The sequence below is a fragment of the Caretta caretta genome, chromosome 6 (assembly GCF_965140235.1).
Source record: "Caretta caretta isolate rCarCar2 chromosome 6, rCarCar1.hap1, whole genome shotgun sequence".
Lineage (NCBI taxonomy): Eukaryota > Metazoa > Chordata > Testudines > Cheloniidae > Caretta > Caretta caretta.
Genome location: NC_134211.1, coordinates 19,317,109 through 19,329,235, shown reverse-complemented (window position 1 = coordinate 19,329,235; position 12,127 = coordinate 19,317,109). Strand labels below are relative to the sequence as shown.

General features: G+C 39.0%; 1 protein-coding gene across 2 annotated transcripts in view; it reads right to left on the bottom strand.

The window, feature by feature from the left end:
• CHKA (choline kinase alpha) overlaps nt 1-12,127 on the bottom strand; it is a 40,768-nt gene that overhangs the window by 15,254 nt on the left and 13,387 nt on the right. For both annotated transcript variants that reach the window (XM_048852566.2, XM_048852567.2), the window contains exon 3: nt 7,414-7,467. In XM_048852566.2, coding sequence (XP_048708523.2) covers nt 7,414-7,467 — 54 coding nt within the window. The remainder of the gene's footprint in view (nt 1-7,413; nt 7,468-12,127) is intronic.

The window sequence follows — 12,127 nt, the reverse complement described above, 5'->3', positions numbered from 1 at the left end:
GCACTCTGATTGCAAGGCATTGTTGATGCTTGGAAAACCTCTAATCAGCTCAGCCTTTGCCTTCATTATTATAAGAGACCCTGCAGGTATCTGTCCCTGGACAATTGGGAAATGGACTAAAAGGCAAAGCAGGTCTGACATTCCTTGCCACTGACATACCAGGCAAACAATTGATGCTGATTCCATCAGTATTGGACTAAACATCCTGCAGATGGTGCTGAAGTCAATGAGAGAGTCTCAAATTGATGACTCAGTACTGGAGAGTGGGTGAAAGGCCTGACTCCATCACCCACACTGAAGAGTCACGGTGCCAGTCTGCACTCCTTGATGAGGACGATGACTATCCCAGCACCTGGAATGGCCACTGTGTTTTAGGAATTCTTTTCCTCAGAAAGTGAGAGGAAGGAAAACCATCCCTTTTCTTCCTGGGGGAGGCCTCAGTGCCTGGCCAAGGAACAATCTCTTCTCAGACTCTAACATTGTCTAAGGAGCTGGTACGGTGGAGGTTCCCAGTGCCGACAGGCTTTATATGGCCAGCTCCATCAAGTCCCTTATGTCTCAAGTCCCTTGCCATCTGCCTTCTCTTTTTGAAAGATTTGAAGACGGAGCACCTTTCTTTAATGTGCCACTCTCAAGCACAGTAAACAACGTGTGTGTGGATCAGAGTTAAGAATAGCAACCCCACATGATAGACTGTTTGAATTCTGGTGAAGGCATTCTACTAATAACACCGCTAACCTAATTAACTATACTTAACCAAGATACAATCACTATGCTCAAGCTTATAAACTATTTACAAGAAAGCCGCAGAAGACCTAAAATCAACATCAAGAAAATGCCACATTGAACACTCCAACTCTGGCCATGGGTAATGAGAAGGAACAGAGGGGGATTGGAGCAGCACCATCTTTATATAGTCATGGTAGAAGCTATGAGGAAAGGACATGAACATCACCGTTACAGCTACTGCTAGGCAAAGTTCTCTGGCTTTAGTGTGCTGGGCACGTGCAACTGCTTGAAGGACTAGGCCTTATGGTCTTGTAGTAAAACCAAGTCAACAAGGAATCAGATCTGAGATGGCCCATTCAAGTGAGGTAGAGGTCATCTTTTCCCTGGTCAGTCAATAATGTAATGCAAAGTTCAATTGTCTACCCTTGCCTCATCCCCATATAGACAATGGAAAACCATCAAAGACAACCGCAAACAACTGAAACCAGTTGGAGTTGAAAAGAAACATTTATAGCAGGCAGCAGATCCCCCTGGCTCTGAATAAAGTTTTCACTATAACAGTGTAAGGAAAGGTATTCAGTACCCATTCACTGTAGAGCCATCTTGTTGAGCATGGGTGTTTCATCAAAGATTGGATCCTGGCTCCTGTGAAGTCTACTAGCTCTGCAACAGACTAAACTTTGGGGGAGAAAACCTTCTTTATTAGATAGGAAAGGTAACTAAGGACCTAATTTGCATTTTGTTTTGTATTGTAATGGACTTGTTTCCATCATACTTTATTGTTTCTAGGGAAACCTTTATTTTAAGAAAAGATAAAAGGGTTTATTTAAGTGCTCACAAGTGCTGTACATCATACAGGAAGCCATGATATAAGGTCACTAGCAAACTGGGGTATGCTTTTCCTTTGGGAACAGATCTGGGATTTCTGTAAGTAGCCAGCATCAGGGGTTGGATATCACAGGGGAATGCTTGAAGGGCACTTGGACTGGGTGTGCCTCTTGTTAACCTTCAAGAGAAAGATGGTGATAGCTAGTTAGGTGATAGCTAGTTGTTAGGTCCCGAATAGCACCTGCCTACCACAGGTAAGACTCCCTTTAATTGAAGGTAGGGGATAACAAGATGACTCACATTCCTGGGTACCCTGAGAACCATCAAGTATCTGTGGTAAGCAAATCATTGCCAAGGCTAGGTTACACAAAACTGATGTACATTAAACCTTATCAGTTTTGGTTTTCCAGCACCACCTCTATCTACAATTATTCTACTTGTTACAACATTGCAGACCATGTATGAACAGGAAAATGGTAACTTGGACTGGTGCTATAAATACTAGTGAATAACATTAAGGTATCCTAACACTCTAAATTAATCTCATGCAATACAAAAAAGTCAATACTATCTACACTTAACTATGGGGCTCAGCATTTAAAATAAAAGTGGACTTCGTCTATGGCTGTTTGGATTAAGGTGAAAATTTTAGTTTGAGAAACTAAATTTAGTGACCCAAAGTAGAATATTCAGTGTATCCTTAATTGGAACACTTTAGATCCATTTTCCCTGCACCTATGCAAATTTGGTCATTCTTTAGCAGCAACAGACCTAGTTATTTTTAGGAATAATGTAATAAACCTTTGCAAAACAAAGGTGGGAAGAAAAAACCCAATGTCTTATAAAACCCTAATGCAAATAGATTTTTATTAAGACTCTGGCTCCATCTCTAGGATACAATAAACCAAAACTATCAAATCTATACAGTAGATATAGAAGTACTACATTTGAAGAATATTAAACATTTTCTTCTACAAAAGCTGCCTCTCCTTGGAAACATCCCAGCAGCAGCATCACATGAACACCATCAACTCCAGTATTTTTATACGAATGGAAGGGAATTAGAAATTAGCCATGATCAGTCTAGACCTTTTTGTACATTGCTCACTCAAGGTCAACATCACAGAAGTGTAGCTGTCACCATGTGCAAGATTAGCTCTGTAAAGATGTAAAAACCATAATATAGAAGAGACCACATTGGATCTGCCTGTTATGCTAAGAGGAAGTTATTTGTACTACAGTAAATCCTAAAGTGCTGATCAGGATACTGATGGAAGTTGTACAAACACAGGAAGACAGCCTCTGCCCAGAAGAGCTTATACAATGTAGGGAATGAGGACAATTTTCACACTGTGCTCTTCATAACTTTTTTGGCATTAGACAGGTTGAAAAAAAAAAGTGGTTTCAGATAGTGGGGTGCAGAATGCGTTTTTCCTGCAAGAGTTACCAGGGGCAAATACACTCTGGAGTCTGCTTCTTCCCTTGCTCCTGCTTCCAGCAGCTCTTTTGGCTTTGTTGGGCTCCTGGCTTAGGTCTTATTCTCCATAGTTCTTTAGTTTTCTCATAGCTTTGACTTCACAATGCTTTCCCTGGCCTCACTATATTTGTACTATAGTTTGTGCTACAGCTGTATTGACTCAGTCTCTACCCCTCACAGCTGAAAGAAAACCACGAGAACATGAACCAAGTAGGAATATATACTCTGGTGTCTTCCCAAGTACACTGACAGTCAAACATCTAGGGGTCAGGATAACCTCCAATATGTCTAAGGCTTGTAGGAGGTGCTTGGGCATCTTAAACCTCTTAAGGCTCTCCCCTCCTGCAGCCTTCAGGAGGTCCAAAGAGACAGATGCTCCCCTGATTTCCCCTGCTGCCAAATCCTTTGTGCTTGAAGCCCCTTTCCCAACACATCAAGTGTTTGCAGAAAGGGTGGAAACTGAGATCTTCCTCTGCAAAATTACTCCTGACCTGAATGGTAGAATGGCCCCATCAATGTGCCCTTGGAAATATACCACCAACACTGGATTCCTTAGTAAGCAATTTAAATCTAGGTTTGGGAGGTCTTTTGAGCAACTCTTACTTTGAAATGTGTGTATATTGGAATCAGATACCCTAGCGAGTAACCTTTAGAATGAAGGTATTCTGGTCAGGGAAGTTTTTGTACTAGTTTTAAGGTGTTCTGGTGGAATCCTTCTTGCAAATCTCTAATATTCTACAGTGTAAGATGGGAAGGATAGAAAGACAGGTATATCAACAAGTATTTAACATACTGAGTTAAAAATACAAGGCAAAGCTTAAGGATTTCAAAATACTGCTAGTGGCAAATCTGAGGGGTATGACACATGCAGCACATAATGGTTGTGTCCCCTTCCTTCATGCAGTGTTTCTCCATCTTAGTTTCCTGAGGCAGAATTAATACCTCTAACAAAACACTCCCGATAGTTTCACATGCTCTTGCTGAGGCTTTGCCAAGCACCAAAATTCAAGTTAGAATAGACAATCAACAAGGTAAGTTTAGCAGAGGCACCAGATTTTTAACGAATAGCCTATTTATGACTACGCACTCTGGATCATCTAAGATTTAAAGCTTCAAGTAAACTGATGCTTCAGATCCAAAATGAAGGTCATCTGGATAGTCATACTTTCACATTTCTAGAAGGTGAAGCGGCACACTCCTCTGAAGTTACTTGGATAATATGGTGATGGGGCCAGGCAAGTACCTAATTAGATAAAGACATATTCGGTTTAGACAAAGCTGAAGAGACTGCTCATCTAATTCTACACCTCTGAAGATATTTGACTGGATTTCTACTAATCTACCCTGTCTCCTCAGACTAAAGGACAAAATGTTTATTCCAGATTTAGCTCTGTCAAATATTCCTTAGGCATTAGATAATATTTTGACTGTTTCATCCTAAGGAAAGCTGGGAGGGAAATGTGGGAATCAATTCAAAGAGTATACTCAGAAAAGTAGAATTATAGTTATACCTTTTCTGAAGATACCACAGACTGAATGGCTATACTTGGAGACTAAAAGGTGATGCAGTAATGCTTTGTTGGTGGGGCAGCATAATGGATCATGCTTTTGCATAGACCACTTGCTCATTCCAGGTTATCAAGAAGGCTTGGGACTTCTGATGCATGAGAAGCAAGTCAGTCATGAGGGAGTGGAATTTCATGTACTCTACAGACCACACCTAAGTGATGGCTTCCCCATTTGCCCTTGCCAGCATTAAGCTGCAACAGCTGCCAAACTGTTGAAGACAGGAATAAGATTGTCCACAACTACATACTTATCAAATTTACTAAATTGTTCTAATAGTACTAGAAAGAAAACTAGGAACAACTTATGTATTCCTATGGAAGGAATCTGCCCTCCCTTTACTAAAAAGTGTGTTGTAAGACCAATGGTGTGGCAAGAATCTAAAAGGCCCCAAGACTGTAATCCAAAGCATTCATATTACTTTGAATGTAAGCAAAAAGAAAAGGAGTACTTGTGGCACCTTAGAGACTAACCAATTTATTTGAGCATGAGCTTTCGTGAGCTACAGCTCACGAAAGCTCATGCTCAAATAAATTGGTTAGTCTCTAAGGTGCCACAAGTACTCCTTTTCTTTTTGCGAATACAGACTAACACGGCTGTTCCTCTGAAATGTAAGCAAAGTAAGTCTCACCATCATTAGTGAAACCCCACGTGTTACACCACAATATGCACATGGTTTTAAAATAAATAAAATTCACATTAAGAACCAGGGACTGCCTGGTTTAGAACAAATTCTAAGGACAAGTTCTGGAATATTGCATTAGAGACGGTAACTCAAGCTAGGTCAGTGTGGTTCTTCTATGAACCTTCAGAAGAAGGGTGGCTGATTAATCTTTCCTGATTCTCTATCTTTCATATGCTTAATCCACATGTATTGTTTGGAAATATTAAATAAAAGGCACATCTGAAAATCTGGTCACATTACCATACAGACTGATATTTACAAAGCCTTACTGTTTATCTTTACTGAAATTTTTCAAGGTCTAATGTTTCAGTTTAAACCTAGAGGCAAGTTTATCATCTCAAATCTGATTAAGTGGCCCTTTAGAAACTGCCATATTACTAGGTTAATGATTTACCCAAATGCCTTTGAAAAAAGATTCTGTATTGTTTTACGCAGTATAAAATGACCTGTTAATTTTTAGCCTGCAAATGGTCTAATTAAAATTGATGTTTCAAGGTTACAGAACTAAGCAACAAATTGCAGGCATAATCAGATACCTGTTATCCATGCAGAGCCAAAGCTTCAGTTGTTCTGAAGTTGTATCACTTGCAAAATGAAAGTATGTTCACTGAGAAATTATACAATGACACCTGCAGCCAAATGTCAGCTGTAAATCTTTCCCAATCAGCAATTCAGTCTCCACTAGCAAGAGCAAGGATCAAGTGAATGTTTTCTCATCTGTCAGAAGCTACCAAATAACCATGTAAATTTATATATATGGTGGTAAACCAGTTAAAACCTATTCTGGATCAAAGCTAATATTCAGATATTAACATTTTTATAAGTATATATTCTTATAGGATTGAAGGAGGAAATCCTGACCTATCAAGAACTAGTGTTTTATTAATTGATAGATAATTACATGACAACCCTGAATATTTCTACTAGTGTTGATCTTTCTAACTTGGAGGCTGTTACTCTCCTTGAAATAGCCTCAACCTTCTCTGAAATTTTACCTGGAGCCAGCCAAGTGTGCTTCCTTAACCTACCAAATCCACCCTGACAGGAATTCATGAACTCGCTGAAGCAAGGCAAGAACATAAGAATGACCCTACTGGGTCAGGCCAAAGGTCCATCTAACCTTTGTTAGTATCTGGTCTTCTGACAGTGGCCAGTGCCAGGTGCCCCAAGAGGAATGTCCTGAAGCCAATTCTGTGGTCTTTATGGCAGAAGATTAAATCCACAATCATATCAAATACCTGCATAGACGCTTTGTCAGAGTGTACAAATGCAGAGGGGAGAAATTCTGGAGTCCTCTATACAGTGCTGCATAGAGTGCATCAGAGAGCTGTTGACACATCTTCTGCCTTGGTCTTTTATGTGGAACCACCAAAGCAGATGCTAAATGCAAAAAGATAACCAACCACCAGAAAACATGCCAAGTGCTGGAGGCAAAATACTTAAGAATTTACAAGTTTCAAATGGAATGATTAGCAGGTAGCGGGTATGGGAAAAGGTGGTAGTATTTTTGCATTAGAGCAGTGTTTGTGTGTTTCCTTTCCTCTCCAACTATGGTCAAGAAGAAAAATGACTGAGGATAGCAGAATGGTGTTGCACAATAGCCTGCAGAGCACCTGGTTCATGTTCTACTGCTCCTTACTCAGGACAAAGGACTGCGAGGGGAGTTCTATCAGTCTGGTACCAAGGAGTTAAGAACTAGGAATGAGAATCCTGCACAAATGATATCTTTTATGTAAGAGAATTCCATTTTGAAAAAACATCATGGAGGATTTTTCTACATGTAAGAAACATTTTGACAACTCAGACAATGCGTAGGACTTGTGTTATTCAAGTCACAAATCTCTGGCATGCAGACAGAAAATAGAGTCCAAGTTCTGGCATTTTAACCAAAAGCACTGGAATGATACAGGAAAGAAGATTGGGAAAGACAGCAAATAGCTGAACTACCTCCATTTTCGTAGATCAGTGGCTCAGAGAAAGGGAGACAATTCCAAGAGCAACAGTGGTCATACATACCCATGTTGAGACAGGCTATTAGACTGTCTGAAATTATGAGCACACAGGAGACAAATGTGCTCCTATCTTCATCTCTATGGAATGCAAAATTAACCAGAGGTATTACACTTACCTGCAAGTCATTTTCCTTCTGAGCCTGTCCTGATCCTCCTTTATTACAGGACCTCTATAAATGAGAAAAATTAGATAGTAAGAAGATGAAAGCCAACATAATCAGCAACCACCAGAATAGAGGGAGTAAATAAAACCAGCTACAGTTAACTATTTAACTCTCCACTGACTTAATCAGTAATATCTACAACACTAGTTTCCAACATCTGACCACACCACTCTTATCTCACTGCATACAGTAGTTCACTCCAAAGCTTTCAAAAGGATGTGCCACTGAGATCATGCCACTCCCATAATATACTGGAAGCCAAATATTTTCCAGTATTTCAGACAGAATTTTGATTTGTTATTGAATATTTAGAAGAATCTTTTTAATGTTAAAAATATTAATGTACATTTTACTTTGGAAAACATCCCTCCTGTAAGTAAAGTTAACAGTGAAGACATTAGGCCAGGTCTACACTACAAACTTACACTGGTATGACTACATCACTCAGGGCTGTGAAAAATCCACACCTGAGTGACGCAGTTATACTGACCTAAACCCTGCTATAGACAGTGCTATGTTGAGCAGAGTGCTTCTCACATCAACGTAACTGTCTCTTGCAGAGGGAGATTAACTATGCCAATGGAAGAAGCTCTGTCAGCATAGTAGCATCTTCACTAAAGTGATACAGCGGCACAGGTCTAGTTGTGCTGCTGCAGCTTTTAAAATATAGACCTATCATTAGATACATCATAGTCAGATTACATACAAGTCTGAATGAAGAGAGAAGTAGTGGCAGAGTTACAATAGAAAGCTTGCAGAGTACCTGCTTTGCTATATCTAGATAATCAGATCACCTTTTAGCTTTCACAAATACTAAAGTTTATCTAGTTTAATCACTAAGCTCTACTATATGTGTATCCTATTTGTTACATGTACTGTAGGTTCTTGTAAATCTAGGACTTAAATTTTCAAACAAATGGTGTGTATATATGGAGAACAAGCATAAGATGCCTCAATGAAATTGAATACAAGCGAACACTCAGTTCCATGCGTAATGCATTGTGCTATGTTTGTTAATGCTATCATAAAGCAATTTCAAAACATTAACAAGTCATGCCCTCAGCAGCTGAACCCTCAGTGGCACATGCTTTTAATAAAGTTGCACATTTAAAATGCAAATGGGAATAAAAACCATAAAGGGTTTGAAGGCAAGGAAACAAACAAGCAAATATTTGCTTAGTTCTATTCAGCATTTTGTGTGTGGCTGCTACTGATGTTGCAATTCTGCTGCAACATTGCTGTTTGTGTATTCAAACCACATTAACTGTGAAGGCCCATAAAGGAAGCCTCCATCTCATGATGTGAACAGAAACATTTGATTAATGGAACCATGAGTATACCTTTCTGTTCCAAAGCTCTAACATCATATCTGTACCAAGGGTGGAAGTGTGGACTGAACAAAATACAAGTTAATCACCATCTGCCCTAAGTACCACACAGCAAACTAATGATTTACACAAACAATACAGCTACAGTATTTATTTCAAAAGTTACAGCAAGGATGTAGTTGATATAATCAAGAATCTGTCAGAAAGTACTTCCTATTCCACCAAGGTACTAAGCTCCTAACAGACAATATGAAGGCTACTAAATTAGCATATATTCCTTCCAATGAAATTAATTAGTCTTAAACACCCACTGAGCCTAATGTGTAATTAAGCAATAATGTTAAGCCTTGTACAAAAGGACTCCTCTGAAAAGTGTGTCTTATGTCAATATTCTTGGAACAGCCAAGGGTTACTCACCATCCAGGAGTCTTTCCTGCTTCATGATGCTCCTAGAATGGTTCAGTTTATCAGAAGTTAAGTGGATTAGATGGCTTTTTCCAAGACCTGAATAGGTATCACTTTCAATTTATTTGGTTCATACCAGTATCAAGAGATTGGTCAGTACTCTTGTATTACTATTCTTCAGATTGGTGCCTGAGAATCTTAAGGGCATCTACTGTACTATATCTTTAGGAGAAAGTAATGATGGATGTGTACTGCAGATTCATCAGAAAACGAGACTTCTGCAGCATTCCTTCTTTTCTGTTACCTCAGCACAAAATGTTAGAAGTGTTCAAGCAAGGCAGAAGATGGAATGTGGAAAGTTCTGAAATTAATCGTTTGCAATTATGAATAGAGGGTTAGAGTGGAGTAGTACACAGATGGCTATCCATCTAGTCATGGTGCAAAATTAGATAAAGCTCCTGTTATAGTCTGACAAGGAGGATCTGTAACTAGTGAATACTTTTGGACTGAGCTTTTTGTGAGAAAAGTTTCTTTAAGGCTTAGATATTAGAGGTTAAGAAAAACTCATTTTAATGGAGATCAGGAAGTCACCTGTAAGAATAATGTTTGAGAGAATTATTTTCTTGCACCACCAGTTAGCGAACAGACAGTGCATGTAGTTCTCCTACTCTTGACCAAACAACCATCAAGAATGCATTTTTCCCATAATAGAGCTCACTTCACAAGCTATCAGAAGCTCAACTCTAGTTTTTATAAGAGTCAATGCTATTGATCTTATGTTTGCTTTAAGAGCAATGAAGAGATTTTTTAGAAGTGATGAACTATTTGAAGTAGAGAACCAGGACTGGCTCCCAAGATTTCTGTAGGGAAATATTTTGTTAACTGGAAAGCACATATACATGTTCTGAAATCCATTTTAAGGTGGTGGGCCATTCCTTGAAGTAGGACTGTATACTAGTGTTCTTGTTATTGCAGAAAGGAGTTTGCTTACAAAACAGATTAAAAGTAAACCTAATAAATTCAAGGTTAATAGGTGCCAGTGAGGACAACTATTTAATACTAAGATGTAGGTAGGAGGGGAAGTGGGGGTAGAAAAGTTGCTGCAAGTCTTTAGAGCTGGTAGCCAAAGGTGATTCCCCTCCCTCCCAACAGACCCTTGATCTTGAGTAACTAATCTTTAAATTTTTCCCACTCCAACCCTATACAGAATCTATTGACCTATGTGAAGGTTTCTTGCTGTTCGATGGCAAAGATTGTTTCACTGTTAATTAAGTGTTAAGAACATGACTGGTTTACATCTACACTGATCACATATGCCAGTTTGACAAGGAGAATTTAAGTTCTGCATTTTCATCCTGACACCCCAGGATTTACTGGACAAGCTGGCTTCTATTGGAAGATGAATTAACACAACCCTGAGTCTTTGGAGGAAGTGAGCTGGTCAGCACAAGCCTGAGGGTAGTGAAATTTGCTATGCTTTAAGCAATGGTCCCCAGCTCCTAGTTTGCAAGCTCATTTCTAGCACTGGAACCTGCAACTTTGCGGACTTACTCCATTGCTGGTGACTGTTTCAAGTGACCAAACATACTGAGTCACAGAATGGAAACATTTTTAAACCCTGAAATCTGGTCAGTACAACTCATTACCAAGTACCAGTAGAAACCTGAAGTCCTCCTTGGACTCTAAAGTCTGATGGTGAAAATTGATATGTAAGTTACCTGGTAAAAGGGATGCCCAGGGCTCTCTATTAAGCAGAATGTAATATATTGATTCAGACATTGAGTTCCACCTGAAAAGGATTATAGCTTGTGTTATGTGTGTCCTTGTACCTAGGCAAATCTGAATGAAATGAGACCAGAGTAACTTCATCTAAATCTTAGCAACTGGGAATTGGTTAGTTATTTTTTAGGACCTGCAATAGGAACTCTGCCTTATATCAAGACATCTCTAATCCTCTTGACTTCAGACAAAGTTACCATTCTCTAATGAGGGAGCAGAAGAAAGGAATGGGGAATATTTTGTGCAATATTTTGGTATTTGTAGTTACTCTTTACATATTTAGACAGCATAAACTAGCTGTTCTACTTAAGTTTTACTATTTTCTAAACATATCAAAACCTGGAACTAAAAAAAATGAAAGCTGTAGAGAATGCTCCAACTTCAGAGATCTCATACTATACCGTGAATCGTGTCTGTCACCTGGAAACCAGAGTGCTCTAGGCACGATCGCATGGGCAAGCCTGCAGCAGAGAACACATGCATATACAACTAAAGTGGTACATTACCCTCAGAACACCCTTAACTCCACCCAACACAAATATATCCCCTGTAAGAGGTGCTTGGCTTCATTCAAGCTATCTGCCAGTGCCAGGGATTTGTAGTTATTCCATGCTACAAACAGACATTAAAAACAGCAACAATCACAGAAAACATTGATAATTACAGTTACACAGCAGTCTGCATTTTATTTAGTTACAAAAAATAAAAGGCAGCAAGGCAGGTATGGAACAATTTTCTACAGAAATGTGGCAAGCATTTTAACTTGTTCAATTGTTTGCTTGAATGAAAGGTTAGAGACCAGATAGAACATTAGAGTTCCCAGGTCTTACTTGTCTTCATTTATATGTAGGAATTTGTTTTGGCTGTTAAACAATGTAAAGCCCCAGTAATGCTGAGTTAATGCTTTTATTTTGACAGAAAAAGTGGGAATGTGAATCAATCTCCAGTCATCTTTTGGTAGGTAAACGTACATAAATAAAAAAATTAAGTTGAAAGTTATAGTACCAACTGTTGTAATAATGTGGGAGCTTTTGAGGGAGATTTAATTCTGAATTTAAATAGGAAAACAGCACATAATATTAGAGTGTTCTGCATATGAAATCTAGTCTCAAAGTCCAAAACGTTAAGTGCACTTTAGCAAATCTTTCAGTTCA